Below are 17,288 nucleotides of genomic sequence, written 5' to 3' on the forward strand. Positions count from 1 at the left end.
AAAAAAAAAAAAGAACAGTTTCTGGCACACAGTAAGTGCCACATAAGTATTAGCTGTTATTATTTACACAGATTAGCCATAAACTCTGTAACAAAGCAAGTCTCAACTACTTCAAAATAACTAGTATCATGCAGTTCACATTCTCTGACTACATGCAGTTAAGATCTAACTTAACAACAAAAAGATTATAAGAATTCTTGGGGAAATTAAAACTAACTTCTAAATTACTTGTGAGTCAGAGGAAGTCACAATAAAACTAAGAAAATATTTAGAATTTACAATAAAAACATATCTCAAATCTCGTAGAACGATGCTAAATGTTACTTAGCAAGAAATTTATGGTTTTACATGCTTATATTGGAAAATAAGGAAGTTAAAATAATCAATAACCTAATTATACGATTGAGGAGACTAAAAAAAAAGAACAGCAGAATAAAGCCATAGAAAGTACAAAAAGTAAAGTAGTAAAGACTTAAAAAAAATTAATGAAATTTTGAAATGATCCTATACAGATGATCAATAAATCAAAACTTTGAAAAGTAGAAGACAAAGCTCTGAAAGTGTTAATAAGATATCAATGAATACAGATGCTGCCAAAAAAATAATAATTCAAACAATTTGATGTTAATAAATTTGAAAGCTCAGATAAAATATAAAATTGCTTAGAAAATATACTTTACCAAAAGTGACTGAAGCAACATTCCTAATTTTCCTCAAAGAGGTTGAACCAGTAGCTTAAAAATCTATTAAAATACACAAATTTATAGTGCCAGAGAGTTTTACAGTGTTCTATGAAATCTTTGAGGATTAGGTCACAATATTACAAACTCTTGCAGATAACAGAAAATGTGGAAATATTTCTCAACTCATTTTATGAAACTACTGTGTATAACTTGATATCAAAGCCAGGTAAAGACAGTGGAAAAAGGGCAATTAAAGTCCAGTCTCATATATACGCATAGTTCTAAAACTACTTTAAAAACAGCCATCCAAATTTTAAAATGCATTAAAATAAACAACAAATTTTATTTTGCTCCAGGAATGCAATAATGGTTCTATATTTGAAAAATCTATTACTGTAATTCACCACATTAACAGATTAAAGGGGAAAATAGGATTATCTCAAGAGGATAGAAAAATCAGTTGATAAAATTAAACAATTCTTAGAAAAACAGGAATAAATGGGAACCTCCTTAATATGATAAAGAGCATTAACCAAAAGCCTGGAGCAAACATTATGCTTACACTGGAAAAGTCAGAAAACTCTCTTTAAATAAAAAGAGAGAAGGATAACTCATTCTAGTCTATCCAGTTCTGGAGAGCTAGTCAGGATGTGAGACAAAGAAATCAAATAACAGAATAAGGATTGGAAAGGAAGAAACAAAACCATAATTATTTTAAAGTGATGACTTATGCATAAAAAAATCAAGGAATGTGCTTCCTCCATTTAAAACATATTTTTTCTTGATTCTCTCCTCTCTCCCTATCCCATTCTTTCTAAATACCAGCCCATTTCTCTGATCTTTATGGGAAATGCCCAGGGTTGTCACTGCTCATTTTCTTCATTTCTGCTCTTCCCACCATCTCGAACTAACTCCAATCTGGCTTTCAGTCTGACCCATCCAGTGACAACTGCTCTTGTCGAGTCATAATGACCTTCATGTGTCTGAACCTCAGGCAATTCTCAGTGTTGACCAATCAGTGACAAATCTCACTTGACCAATCAGTGGCACTTGACATCACTCTGTCCTTGGAACAGTTTATTCACCTGGCATTCAGGACACCATTATCTTCTGACTTTCTTTTTTTTTTTTTTTTTAACTGGATATTTCTTCTCAGTTTATTTTCCTAGTCCTTCATCATCTCCTTAACTTCTGAGTACTGGACTCAGTCTCTGGACTTTTTACTTTCTGTCTGCACTCACTCCCTTGGTGATCTCGCTCAGTCTCAAGGCTGACAAGTTCCAAAATTATAATTGCCAGCCCAGACTTCTCTCCTGCTCCAGACTCATACATACAATACTTGCACATCTCCACTCAGAATTCTCACAGCTCAGACTTTACGCAAGTAAAGTGAAACTCGTGATTCTTCCTACACTCCCTTCCCCTCACCCTCCCTCTCCAAATTCCTTCCTTCCTTGCTCGTCTTCATCTTACTTATTGACAATTTTATTACGCTAGTTTTTCAGGCCAAAAATCTTCAGTTTGTTCTTTCTCTCTCTCTCTCTCTCTCTCCCCCCGCCCCTCTCTCTCTTCATCACACACACATACTTCAGCAAATCCTGTTGGTCCTATCTTCAAAATGTATCTAGGATCATCTGAACACTTCTCACCACCACCACTGCTCCATGATGGTCAGAATCTCTGCTGCTTCTTATCTGAATTATTTCAGTAGCCACTTAACTGGCCTTTCTGATTTCACTCTTGCCTTTCCACAGACTGTTCCCAAAACAGGAATAGAAAAATCAGACCATGTTACTTCTGCTCAGAACTCCCCAGTGGCTGCCCAAGACTCCAACAATCCAGCCTTCACTTCTCTCCTAATCTCATCTCCCTTTCCCCATTGTTCCCTTCACTACAGCCACACTGACCTCAGAAACTCCAGTCTACAGCCTTAGGACTTTTGTACTTAATAGTTCCTCTGCCTGAAATGACTTTCTCCAGATACCCACAAGTATTGCTCTCTCATTTCCTTCAAGTTTTGCTTCAATGTCAGCTTTTGTCTCAGTATGGACTACCTTGTCCACCCTATTTAAAATTTCAAGCCTCCAATACCCTATCACTGCCCTCTGCTTTAATTTTCTACATAGCACTTACTTATCTTCTAATACACTACATATCTTCCTTATTTGTTTATTTTCTGTCTTACCCGATTAAATGGATGATGTCAGAGGGCTTTTTCTTGTCTTTTTTGATGACTCTTACATCCTGACATCCAGTACAGTGTCTGAAACGTAGTAGACAACTAATAAATATTTGTTGAATAAACTGGAAAATGTATATGGACAAATTATTAGGATTAGTAGGAGAGTTGAGTGAGTTTGATGAATGTAAGATCACTATACAAGAATCACTTATGTTATAATCAACTGAAAATATAATTGGAAAATATAATTTTAAAAAAGAATATTCATATTCTCAGAAAAAAATATAAAACGCTTGTACATTTAACAAAAGATATATAATATTCTTAACATTCGTAGGAAAAATATCATGAAACCTTTCTGAACAACATTTAAAAACATATAAATAAAGGGATAGAAATGCAGTGTCTATAGATATAAAGACAGTACATAATGATGTTAATTTTCTTCAAATTAATCTATAGATAAAATCACACCCAATTAAGATACTGATAGAATTATTCAGAAAACAGGAGAAGCTTAATATAAAATTATTAAAGAACAGAAACCAACAAAGCAATGTTAAAGAAGTTTGGGAATACTGTCCTACCAGATATCAAGACTTATTACAAGGTAACAGATAAGTTGTGTATCAGAGTGAGATATGCAACCTGCGTAGGTGACAAAGGACTAATACAAGAATATACAAAATACTCCAAGTTAATAAAATAAGATTTTGAAACTACAAAAGAAAAAAGAAAAAAAAACATAAACAGATACTTCACTGGAAGTAAAGTGGTAGGCACTTCCTTCAGAGGAAAACAAATGGCAAATAGCAAATAAGCATATGAAAAAGTGGTCAACCTCGGCAATAATGAGAGGAGTGTATGTTTAAACAATTACATGCTGCTTCACTTAGATAAAAAAAAACTTTTAAAATCTGATAAAAGCAAGCACTGGTGAGGATATAAAACAACTGGAACTTTCAGACACTGATGTTAGGTGTGTAAACTGGCACATCCACGTTGGAAAGCAATTTGTTGGTATAATCATAAAGTTGCAAAGACACAAAACCCTAAAACCTGTTGTTTCACTTTGAATTGTGTACTTCAGAAATACTTGACAATTACAAGTATTTAGAACTTTAGAAATAATTGGCCAAAATTTCCAATTACAAGGATGTTTACTGTAGCACTGTTTAAAGAATAAATGTAGACTAAAATAGAATGGATACGTTGTAGCACATTCTTATAAGGGAATACTCTGCCTCAGCAAAAATAAATGAGTTGAAACTACATGCGCCAATATAGACAAATCTCAAAAACGTAATTTGAGCCCTATGACAACATTTATATAAAGTTTAAAAATATGAAATATTATGCTATAATTCACTTTGGAACCATGGATATGTAGCAAAAACAAAAACAAAAAGCAACCATGCATAGCTAAATACCACAAGCAGGATATTGGTTACCTTGGGAAGCATGACAGAGGAGAATTGGATTAAAAACAGACATGCAGGGATTTTCAATTGTACCTAACATGTTAAAGTGGGTGATTCTGTGTGCCTGGTGTGTTTCATTATTAAAAGAAAAATAAAGAGTACTGGAAGGTGGATGGATCAGTTGGGCACGAGGTGAACACCAAGGGAAAGGTGGGAGAAGTGGATGAGTGGATGAGACAATCTCATTTGGAGTAGCCTGGGAGGAAAGCCAAGTTAGTACAAGTAATTATTAGGTAAAAGTGGTCTAGAAAGGACTCGAAATGAAAAGACAAAACTTAAAGGTATGTTTGGGAACTTGGAGAGGATATTGAGTTGAGGAGTCACATTTTCAAAGTGAAACGTAAGGGCAAAATATTTCATAGCAGTATTTTGTAGTAACTGGTAGAAAAAGAGGACATGGACTGGAGAGTGAAATCTAGTAAGGTTTAATTATTTTGTGAGTGGCTCTGGGGGAAGGATTGGAGGCTTGTTTGCCACATTTTTGGATTCCACAGAGCTGAAAGTGATAAGTAATATATTTGACAGAATCATGATGTTTAAAAGGCATATTCTGGAATGAGGGCTTAAATACAATATTTTTTTTTGCAATGATTAAAATGTGGCAGAATACACTTTAAAAAATTTAAACTTATCTAATTACAAGTCTTGATTCTACCGGAATGCCTTAGCACATCACAAGATAAATGTAGACAACTGATTTTTTAAAAACACAGAATAATTGACTAGTATTAGTAGTTGTTCTAAGCAATTGGTCTGAGCATTGGGCAATGATAAATTACAATAATAAATTAGGACTATTCCAAAGGAGGGTAACCAGAATGTTAAGAGTGTAGGCAATACTTGGGAGCTTCAATGAAGCCTTCTCTAACAAGGTGGAAACAAGATTGTCCTTTGAGGACTAAACCAATAAAGTCCACTCGTATGACTGGGATCAGCCAGTACAGGCCTAAACCAAGACATTATCTTTTCATGGGTGACTTTGCAAGTGAGTTAGATGTAATCTCAGGGAGGAAGGGCTGGAATGTGATTGCAATGGAGGAGGAAGAAACCTAATCATTAAAAGTATTCTTATCCAAAGAAAGACTGAGTAAACAGACTTGAGGAGAACAGCATGAAACACACAAGAATTCTGATCTATATGAGTTATAATTTTCATTGTAAATCAGTACATCGTGTTCTAATTTATATTTCCAAATCTTGTGTTTGGATAGCATGATTTGGATAGCATTTCTCAGGTACCAACAAAATTGAGTTTTCCAGATCTGACAATTGAGGGCTACAACATGAGGTGGTGTAACCTTTCCCTGACACAGTCTCCTTCTTTTTCATGGAAAACCCAAGGACACTAAGATGTTTAGCTGGGAGGAGACAAGCCAGAGGTGCAGCCTGGTGCTTATCTTCAAAAGGTTTAAAGTTGTTCTTGTAGAAATGGAAGGTAGACTCTTTTGATTGTTGGGGGCAGAGAACAGAACAGAGACAACAGTTAGAAAGTACAAAGTAAGATTTCATCTGGCTAAGCAGAGGAACATGTTAACCATTTGAACTCCCAACAATGAAACAGCTATCTCTTTGTCAGGGTTCTTTGATCATAAGCAACAGAAAAATTCTGAATAAGTACAGCAAATAATAATAATAATAGCAATAATAAGAAGATAATAGGTGGCCCACATGTTTGAAGGAGAAAGTGAAGGACCAGGCCTTAAAAGGAGCAGTGATCAAGGCAGCTACAATGATGGAGGGGGAGGAAGTAAAGTATTGTTTCTTTGGGGCACCGTCCTCATGATAAATCACCCTCTGCTGATATCTTTCTTAAAATCACTGGGGAAAAACTTCTGATTTTCAAGCTTGGGCCGTGTGTCTCACCTCTTCTCTCCCCCACCCCTGATAGGGAAGGGTAGTGGGCACTCATGGTAGGGAACCTTGATGGAGACGCCATCAAGGCTTCATGCAACGGAAAGGGACAATTTACCAAAGGAAATTGAGGAGCAGGTAACAATATTAGAAACCCAGCATGTTCTCATCACTGCAAGTGCAGGAGAAGCCACCTATTTTTCAGCAATCTTCTGTGCTGGAAGTTGGAAAAGGCGATTTAGAAGATCCCTTCCTGTTCTACATTTCTGAAGAGAAATGAGAAGTGGAATTAATAACTGAGATCCAAGGTCATTAGGAAAGGCCTAGAGAGGAATAGTTGGGGCTGGATCTGAGAGAAGGATGGGACACAGCTAACAGGGAAGCAAGCCATAGAGCAGGCATGGTGGTTCCATGTGCTAATCAGAAGAGGAAGATAAGGAGCTGCTGACATTGGTAACCTCAAACTTGGTATATATAAATTAGAAGCTACCATTTTTCTTCTGCTCCATGAAGGGGTTACAGATATAGAAATGGAAGAAGTCAGATGTGGTAAAAGTTAGTAGATGAAGAAGACACATCAACTCCTGGCTCGCCAGAACTCCTGGTAGAGTGAGATGCTATTTGGACAACTTAAGGAATGGACGATGATCCTAATGACAAGGGACTTGCCAGTCTTAATAGTTAACCAGTAGAGCTATATAATAGTACTGAGTCACCAGTCCTAAAATTCTGAATTTGATGTCTGTGAAACAAGCAATTATGGAAACAAAAGAAATAATGATGGCAACAAAAGAAATAACTGGCCACTAGTGACCTCTAGTGGAAGTAGGCTTTAGGGAACCTATGTGATCTTTGATTTCTGTTTTGTTTTGTTTTCCTATTAAGAAGATGAAAACCCAGTGTAATTTTCAGCCAATTTATTTGCAGAGGACTGTGAAAGAAGGGGCTTCTGAAAACAGGACAAAAATCTTACCCAGAAAATGAAAATGTACCAGCAACATGTTGTGCTTTGAGTCAAACTAAGTTGATTAATGTTCTGGAAAAGATGTGGATGAGTAATTGCCATCAAAGACATTACCTGAGAAAAAGAAGAGTTTTTTGAGCAGTGACTTCACTGGTCACTGGGAGGAGTTCGGGATGTTAATGGCAGCCAGCAAGAGAAAATAGGCTTGAAGAGGAGGCTGCATAGGTTGCCAGTGTACCTTTTAAATATATCTTCTTTGTAACATGGAAGAGTGCTGTTGTTTCTGAAATATGCACACATTTGCCAGTTCAGTATTGTATGGCTTGAGTCCCACCACTTTCCTCTTCCCAATGGGTGTCTGTGCCAAGTGTTGGCAAACACTGCTGAGCTGGGAGGATGTGGATGGATGCCTGGTGGCCCTAGGCCTTTGAAGTGGGACCAGTCTCATGGAGGGTCCAAGTACAATCAAGACAGTCAACATGAAAGCACACTGGGCACTCCACATCCATCCCCTTTGGGAAGTGCTTTCAGAATACCTAATCTTGACATTGAAGAGAAGCAAAGGAATGCAAGGATTGATGGGAGGTTTTACATCTGTCTGATCACACTGGGGACTAATAATGGGTGGGTGGAATTAAATAGCGGGTCCAGGGAGCAGGGGTGTGGGTGGGTAGAAAAAGAAGCAAGGGAAAGATAAAAAATAGAGACAATACAGAAGTAAATAGAATCAGCATTATCAAGCCCTGGGCAACTGTCACTTCTGGCAGCAGAGTGATTGTTGTCCTGGTCTCATATTACCTGCATGGCAGGAGGTGTCATCCTGCCTTCTTTCATTATTCAGCCTCCCCCACACACCCTGCTCTTGTTTACCAATGCTATTGTGCTGCTCTGCAGGTCTGCTTTTCCCTGGATTTGCTCCCTCTCCTCTCAGTGTCATTTCAAGGAAATAAAAATAGCCCCTAAATAATATTTTTGTGAGAATTCCACCCTGCTCTGCAATTTTCAGAATTCTGGTCTTTGTGAGTGTGCAAAAGACAATCTAATTGCCCCTGCTAAGCCATGACTTCCCTACTGTTATTTCTTAGATGCCAACAAAACCACAGAGCAGAGTTAAGAAAGACCAATATTAGTAGTATTTCCTCTTTCCCCTGCAAAGATCCTTCTGCCAGGATATATACAAATCTCTAGCTCTAGGATAGGCCATTTCAGAGATGTAGTCTGTAAACCAGTTTACTTACTGAAGATGAGCTAATTATCTTAATTTGCTCCAAAGCTTCTGTCAGGCTGTCTTCAATCTCAGAGTCATCTAAGGAGAAGAGGTCCCCAGCTCGTGAAAGATCTTTTTGTCCCAAAACCAGTCTGAACAGTTGATGCATGGTGAGGAGGAGTTTGATCAGTAGACTTTCTACAGACCCAGAGCCATGTGTTTCAGTTATCAGAGGTCAGTAAGACAAAAACATGTAGCAGGAGGTATACTTCTTATTCCATGAAAGGTCATTTTTCTCCAGACTTTGAGGTCTTCATTGACACTCTCTGAAAGGGAAACAAATGACACAATATAGCCCCTGGCAGAATGGCATAAGCTCAGAATGTGAACTCGGTGTCCAGCAGAGAGAGAGAGAAAAAAGAAACTTGGAAACATGTGCCTGGAGTAATAGATCCCGGCTTAATGATCTTTAAATGAGCTATTTCCTTGTTTTTGTCTCAAAATGTCTTGTCAAAAATTACTAGGTTTCTCTAGAATTTAATTTGAACTTTAAAAGTCAACATGAGCCCCACACTTTTCTCCTTTCTATATCCTTCTCTTCTCTCCATGTCACAAGGACAAACAATAATCATGCCTAACACTTGCCAGATTTTCCTCAAACAGATTCTCATGGGAATCAAACAGAAAGGGAGAACAAAAGGAAAAGAGGGAGCATAGGAAACATCTCCTAGACCCACTTCCTAGAACCCTTTCTTCCAGAACCTGGACACAGAAACCAGTGCTTACCCTCTTGGTTGGGCTGCCTTGCTATGCTAGCAGTAGAAGTTCCCCCCTCTGTCAGTCAAAAAGGCGTCCTCAGTACTTACCCTACTCCTATGTACTCTATAATCAAGTAGTAATAAAATAAAGGATGCTGCTTAGGAGAATGGCATTAGATAAATCTCTACTGAACATGAAGATGAACTTGAACACTTAAATGAACATGATAGCCTTGCCATGAAGGCTAAAAAGAGGGCTTTGAGATCAGGCAACCCTCCCTCTATTCCAGTTGAAATAATAAAGTCCCACTATATTTTTCACCCAATTAACAGTCTACAGAGAGGAGACCAAAGGCACAAATTAGACATCTGATTATTCTCATCAGCTCCCTTCTGGGCCTAATAAAATCACAGACCATTTGCACTGGTAGAGACCTTAGTAATCATTTAACGGCCGGTGAGGTTTAATGACTTCCCCAAGGCCCCATAATAGCTGTGGCAAGGATAGTCTCCTGATTTCAGTCCAGTGCACTTCCCTCACAGTTTACAGTAGAGGGGAATCACCTCATACATGTGGGTAACTTACAAATGCAGCCACATGCTTAGTGAGAGCCAAGAGTGAGTTATTTAATATAAGCAATAGGCAATTCTGCCTAGCATTTTACTCTGAATGTGTTTGTCAGAAAGAGTGTTAAAAGGGAGAAGAGAATCTGTTGTTCCCTTGGGTAGTCTCAGCCCTCTCCTCTGAGCTATTGTTGTGAGAGCACCTCTTTGTGTTGAATGCAAGTTTAAAGACACATACTCTTTACACAACGTGGCCTCTAAATACAAGCCAAATCTTTAATTAGACACTCAACTAAATAAGCTACCTATAGTATTCTAAGTGGTACAATTCATGAGTCATAGGGATTTTAAAGAAAATACTGCCTATATGCAATTTTTGTACTATCTACCAGCTTTTGAAAAATGAAGCCTGATACTTACATGCCTTTATCTATGTACCAGGCATAAACACATTGTAAATACTAACTCATCTAATCCTCATAACTATATGAAGATATATCATCCCCACTTTGTGGGTGAGCAACCTGAGGTAGTTAAATAACTACTAAAGTCATGCAGCTACCAAGCTGGAGAACTGGAATTTGAATCCAGAGACCCCAGTAGTGCTAGACTCCAAGTTCATAACCATTATGAAATATTGACTCCAGGTAAGATGTGAGGCTATTGTAAGGAGTAAAGGTCCTCAGAGCATTATTAATATTTAGTGATGAAGGTGTGAGCAGGGTTATTAAGCAACGAAATGAATTCCTGTCCCCTTCTATACTGCTCCTGGATCCTTGCCCATTCTATGCCCTGGGATTTAGAGCAACCAGAGAGCAAGAGAGTCACAAGGAGAAGATGCTTGGAGGAAGAGCAAAGGAGAGTGGTAAGCTTTCAGAGGCAGGTGGAGCACAGAGTGAGGTACTGCAAAGTAGTTTGCACCCTGGGAAATGTGGAAGAGTGAATCACAATATCTCTAAGAAAAATCAGCACAGTGTTTTCCTACATTTTTCTCTTAACACATTTTCCTCCCAGGCTCAGATATTTACAGTGACAAGAGTCTCAATAAAATAATATTCAGGAAAACTGGATGGAAATGACTTCACCTGACCTGTCAGTTTGTTGGACATGTGGCACTCCATGAAGTACATTCAGCTGCCCCAGTCATAGATGCTCAGGAGCTCCAAGAAAGAGCAGAAATATGTGCTGGTACAGAGGAGCACCCCCAGGCTTTTCCTGGGCTCTTTCTGCACACTTCACATTTACATGACACCTGCTGTGGAGTCCCACATTCCCGCTTCCAACTTCAGCTGTTACTCTGGAGGGCCCATCACATGCAAATCATTGCTTTGGGCCCTAAACAGAAACATCAAGTTGTTTAACACACAGCCATGCAGGAAAGTTTTCACAAACCTAGGGGTGGAGTGGGGAGAGGTGGGACTTGCACATTATTTTACAAAGGGCTCCTTTGCACATTTTCAACAGTGATCTTCAAAACACCTTGTACAATATGGGAGTGACCAAGAGAAAAATCTCCTGGATAACACAAAAAGAAGTTTGGGGAAGTACAAGGGAGAGAGAAGTCACTTCCAGGGGAAGATGATAATGAATAGCTTCATGGAGGAAATGGCATTTGAGAAGCACCTTTAGGATAACTAAGGTTTTTACAGATTTCATTCAATGCACTTACTTGTGCTAAGTCCATACTAAGTCATCTGCTCATCTAGGAACCAAGGGTCAAGTCCCAGCTCAGCTACTCAGTGATTATGGGACCTTTGGTTCATGTTTTTTTTCCTTTCTTGAGCCTTGGTTTTCTTATTTGCAAAATGGGGCTAATACACACCTCGTCTGTTTCATCAGGGTGTTTTGAGGGTCACAGGTGATAACGCGTAAAGGAGTCCTTTATAAAATAATGGCACAACTGACATTTGATGGGTGTTTGCCATGGGTCAGGTACTTATCTCAGTGCTTCCCACATACTGAGCCACTTAATTCTTATGACAATTCCATGCAATCAAAAACTGATGTTTAGAGAGGAAAGTAACCACCAGCCTTCAAGAGGCACTTAAAGAGTAAGTTGCCAAGTTAGGATTGAAGGCAGCTGGTCTCTCAGGATAGTTGTATTCATGACTGTGTGAGATAATTATTATTGAGCTGCCTCCCTTCCCATCAGCTCTCATTCAGTGAGTACTTCCACATGCTGCACATCCCTTCCCAGATAAGGACCGGCAAGGCACATTATTTATTTTTCAGCAGCTCTCATTAATATTTTGCTCAGGTGTCTGGCTTCTCCTGCTGATCTTTTTGCAATAGCAGGGAAGGTCAGAGCCAGATCAAATTCTACCTTATGTTTTGAGAAACTCCCTACCCTTATGAATATCATAGTCCCGTGGCCTGTGTGCATGTGCACATATACATGCACCATATACACACAAGCACACCATATACACACATGCACATATGTGCACATACGCAAATACTTTCTACACATCAACCTTTTTGCTAGACACTAGATGCTTCTCTTAGTTCTCCCATCAACTCTGCAGGTAGATATTACCATCTAAGAGGAAACAGGACCAGTGAGGTTAAGTATTATGCCCAAGGTTACACACAGAGCCAATATTCACATTCAGGTAGGCCAGACTCCAAAATTTCATACTTTGTATATGATTTTAAAAACTGGTTTACACAATTCTTACTGCCTTTAATTTGCTTCCTTCATAATTTCTTTCCCTAATCTTTAAGGGGTTCTAATCTGAGGCCCACCTTCTCCTTATATAGTTTTTTGTTTTTTGTTTTTTTTTTGTTTTTTTAACAGGTATTTGCTGGCGAATCAATTTTCTGTAAGGAGAAACAGAAACCACAAAAACAGAAATGACGGCGCCAAACACGGCACATTTCAGGGAGTCACAGCTGTCCCGCGCAAACTCGACTTTACCTGCGTGCTGCTACTTCTCAAAGGCGCCCTTGCAGTTACTCAGCTGCATGGTTTGAGACTGGGCGGGAGATTCAGGCAGGCTCCGAGGGCACAGCGAGTGGAATCCGCTCAGCTCAGTGAACCTGAAGTTGTTCATTGCGGAGCTGGTGCCGGGTGGAAGAATTCAAGGAATGCAGCCTGATGCCACCGGCAGCCCCAGAGACCGGTCAGGTGACAGGCTGCACCTCACCCAGCGGAGTTACCTCCCAGTGCAATGCTCTGTTTCCTGGGGTGAAACACAAAGCCTGCTCCAGTAAAGGAGAGTTGTTTTTAACAGAGAAAACAGAACTCCCTGTGTTCGTGAAAATCTATACTTTCCCAGGGAAGAATGGGGGGCGGGGACGGGCCACGCAGGAAACAATTTTCAACAGGAACTCAAGCAGGTGAAGGGAATGGCTGTAGGGAGCCACCTCTCCGAGCCCCAGGGGAGGAGAAGAGAACTGCAGCTTCATTAACACTTCCCTCTCCCTGAGATTTCACACACGTTTTGGAAACTGAGTGTTCCTCCAGTAAGGGTCACCTCCTAAAGAAAGTATCCCTTTGCTCTGCTTCTAGAGTAATAGTACTGAAAGTTTAAGTATGCGGGAAGTTGCTAAGAAACAGAACAAATTTCACAACATATATACTCTCTTTTTTTCGTTATTTGCTGGAAAGCTTTTCATAAAAATCCACGTGGACCAGATATACTGGATTTATACTTTTAAATATTGCAGCGACACTCAGGAAAAAAGGTTTATCCTGCTTAATCTACTGACACTCTGATGGAGAAAAAGGCACTGGAACTTTCCTTTATTCTTTAAACAGTTAACAGTGCACTTTAAAAAGCAAAGTATAATAATAAAAAAAAATAATAATAATAAAATAAAATTTTAAAAAAGCAAGGTTTTTAAAACTGCTCCAGTTTTAAAACTCCAGTTTTAAAAGGTTTTTAAAACTACTCCAACAATTGCTTTTAAAAAAGCAAGGTTTTTAAATTCTTCTCGACCCCTAAATCATCTGTTCCTGTGGTAGATCTATAGCTGTCAAATCATCTCTCTTCTGGCATTGCGTACAGGCAGCTATCCTGCAGATAATCTCATCTTTGTGCTCACTGAAAGGGTGTGATGTGTCTACTCAAAGGGTGTGGTCAGGGTGGCCACAGTTAAAACAGGTCATGTGTTCCAGGAGAACGACCTCATAAATCTGCCTAGACAGTTGGTGATCAATCACATTTTTATGACATCCACATTTGGAGAATTAGCCCCTTGAAGAATCCCTTTATAAAAATCAAGAATCCAGTCATTCATGAGTAGCTGTATTTTCTCATTAGTAGTTTTCTAATTTACAAGATACTAATGAAGGCTCCTCTTTTAATGGAATAGATGATAATGCTTTAGCTTTCCCTTTTAATCCTTTATTCCTTATTACTGATTTTTAATCCCTAGATTTTTATACAGTTTTATTTTTTTAAAGGGTGTAGAGTCCTGAATTAGACACTCTATGGGACTCCAGTAAGAAGAGCAGAGTGATAAGAGTATGGGAACCTAGACTCAACTGGGTTCCAAGCTCAGCTATGCTATTATCTGCAGTGTAAATGTGGGCAGGTTAATTAGACTCCCTGAGCCTGCAGTTCCTCCTTTGATCCTGACGATTGTGATATGGGTTGTTGGGAGGTTTAAGGAGATGATGTAAAACATTTAACACAGAGCCTGGCATAAGACAACCATAGAAGAAGTGTCAGCATTCATATCCTTAAGAGTACTATTATTCCTATAGATAGTCCACCAGTTAACACATCCCCATGCCATACCTTTTAAAAATTAATACACAACTGTACTGTTTACCAGATTGAGTTTACAGAGCTAAACATGTTTAGGTTGTTTCCATTTGTGCCATATTTATACCTTTGTTGTCCTTTCCCTATCTTAGTCATCCTGTCCTTATCTCTGGGTTGTTCACTTTTCATCTGTACACTTCACTCTCTTGAATGTGTCCCTGTTGATTTTGGTAACCTTATCTTGTTTCCTAGAGAGATAGTTTTACCCTGATCCTACCCCCACCAAGGTTGAACAATAACAGTGAATGTTTTTACAGAGCAGAAATGGGCCAGGATACAATGTATCTCAAACTTTTTGTGGCTGGGTAATCCAAACACCTGAGTTTTCCATGGAAGTGTAGAACTCCTTCTCATGTTTGTTAGTGAGAAAGGAGTGCCTGTCCAGGGCTCCAGCTACTTTCTTTACTACTTTTCAAGGTGACCTACACTCAATGCCCACTAATAAAACATTAGTGGCTTACTCTATTATGCATCTGTAGATTCTGCTAAATGAAAATATACATGAACCGGAGGACTTAATCACCACACTATTGGGACACTCCCTGTAGAATAATTGAAACTCTTGGGGGAGATTTCAATCACCATAATCGACCCAAGAAACCAACTTATTCTGAAGAATTCAGTCTCTAGCTTGCAACTTAGGTTAGGCTCTACCCTGGTTTCCTCACTTCAGAAAACTCTAGAACGGCAATATTTGTTTACATTATGCTTTAGACTACATTACTCTGCATCAAAACATTTTCACTTTATTCACCTGCATTAAAAATGCTCATTAACAATCTGAGACCTATTTGGGCTCTAGAAACTTTCAATAAAGTTCTCAGATTTTTCCCTTGAAAGAAAGGATTAAAGTTTCTTTTGAAGGAGCATCTTTTTCACACAGCATGAAAGGACTACAGGAGTTCCCATGGGAATTGGCTGCATACATTTCAGCCCTTCCCACAAGATGTCTATTGTTCCCTGGATGTCTCTGGGCTTCCTTGGCTGTGGCATGCTGCTACACTTCACTTCTACTGAAAGCCTCTGAGGCTGGCGTATTCCAAGTGATGCTAAAGGACTCAGCCCTGTCTTTTTGCTAGAGTGCATACAATCAAAGTTTGTAGCAGGTTTATTTCATAAGTACATGAAAAAAATAGGTTTAGTGACCTATTTAGTCAAGAGCCCAAAAAACGACTTAATTTTGATTACATATTTCAACTTATTAAAACACAAATAGGAAACATTTCCTTCAAAAAGAATGAGAAATACTTCAAGCCTAATAAGCTTTCTAAAATCAAGGCTTTTGTGACTTGTCATAGTTTTATAGTGTATTCATTTTCACCTGTAAATTTTGACTTTGCAGGTCATTTTTACTCTGGAATAATACAAATCTTGCTGAAAAATCCTAATTCAAATTCTGTGGGTTTGCTCTTCCAGATAATGTACCCAAACTCTCAAACTACATGGAAAACTCAATGTTAAATGTATCTTCATTTACATTTAAGTTTCACATACTAAATATCTATATGACCAACTTAAATATTTCTCTAAGTATTTTTTCTGCTTTCTAAATCAAAAACATATAAATGTCGTTTAATCCAATCGTTGATTACTACAGCAATTTAAGTGTGTATCTGAAAGAATTAAGACGTGGTTAGATTTAATTATGATTCCTAAGACATCTGAAACACCAAAGGAAAAAACGGCAGCAAAAACAAACAGTAATGGTGACCCTGTTCAACCCACTGACTGTAATGATGCTACAGTATTTAATTTTCTTTGAAAATCCATAGGCAGAGCCAGTTTCTTTGCTGGTTGCAAAATGTTGATTGAGGTAAACAAAAGTATAAAATAGAAATGAGACTAGATTATTACAGAGTAAAACAAAAATGCACATAATATGAATCTAGAAGCACAGCTTTCTGCTCCTGAGGCCTAGAGACATGTTTTAATAACCCACAGAGAAGTGGCATTTTTACCCTAATAACTGAAATGCCTGCATACATGGCTAGACACACAGCTCCCAAATGTGCTTTATCTGCATAATCAGCCAGCCCCTGGAAGTTTCTCAGCTCCTTCCTCCTATCCCCCACTCTTTGCCTCTCTGCAGCCTCTGACATTTACTTTAATTAGCTTTTGTTTTTGCTGAACAAAAGGACATGAAAGAAGATAGCCATACCTCTTTGCACAGGAATCTCTGGTCATAGAAAATAGAAGGCAAAATCCTTGATCTTTAGAGCACTGCAGCTGGGACCCATGACAATGCTCAGAGGCAGTCTTGCAGCTGCTGCCCAGTCCCGTGGGCTGCAGCCGTGTCTCCCTGAGCTGCTTGTCAAGCCAGTGGTACACTTCATTCCCTCCCCATGGACTCACCGTGCAGAATCGGGCAAATGAGTAACTTCTCTTCTCTCTCTCAAACTTCTGCTTAGACCTAACAATTGGCACAAAGCTTCACTTATTTCTACATTAGATTTACAGATTTCTCTGAGCAGATCTGTAGTTTGAAAGAATTGGATTTGCCTAACAACCAGTAATTTAGGTTCTGTTAATGAATAACTAACTTTAAGAAATCAAGGAAGTTTTAGGTTAATATCAGATGTGGGGCCTTTTAGTAGACATCAGGAAAAAGGCTTGGGGAGGGAATGGAGGAAGGGAAGCACTGGAATGAGGTGGCATTTAAGCCAAATATGATAGAAGAAAAATACCACAAAAGAAGCAAAAGGGCTAGCGTGAAGGAGCAAAAGTCTATTTATACTATTGGTATTGCTTATGAAACACACAACTGAATGAAACTTCCCTGGTAGCACTAGAGGTTTTTCTGAACCCTCATGGTTCCTTCTTGCATCC

General features: G+C 38.7%; 1 protein-coding gene across 4 annotated transcripts in view; it reads right to left on the reverse strand.

The window, feature by feature from the left end:
- Positions 1-16,970, reverse strand: part of VEPH1 (ventricular zone expressed PH domain-containing 1) — a 236,175-nt gene extending 219,205 nt beyond the window's left edge. For 2 of the 4 annotated variants that reach the window (XM_011959028.1, XM_011959027.1), the window contains exons 1-2: positions 16,621-16,757; positions 8,400-8,694 (exon numbers count right to left, since the gene is read on the reverse strand). In XM_011959028.1, the coding sequence (XP_011814418.1) occupies positions 8,400-8,537 (138 nt within the window). In that variant the 5' untranslated portion in view covers positions 8,538-8,694; positions 16,621-16,757. Of the gene's footprint in view, positions 1-8,399; positions 8,695-12,607; positions 12,873-16,620; positions 16,758-16,814 lie in introns of those variants that run through there. The other 2 variants (XM_011959026.1, XM_011959030.1) reach the window with 2 other exon arrangements.
- Positions 16,971-17,288: the final 318 nt, after the last annotated feature.

The sequence above is a fragment of the Colobus angolensis genome, unplaced genomic scaffold (genome assembly GCF_000951035.1).
Source record: "Colobus angolensis palliatus isolate OR3802 unplaced genomic scaffold, Cang.pa_1.0 Scaffold48, whole genome shotgun sequence".
NCBI lineage: Eukaryota > Metazoa > Chordata > Mammalia > Primates > Cercopithecidae > Colobus > Colobus angolensis.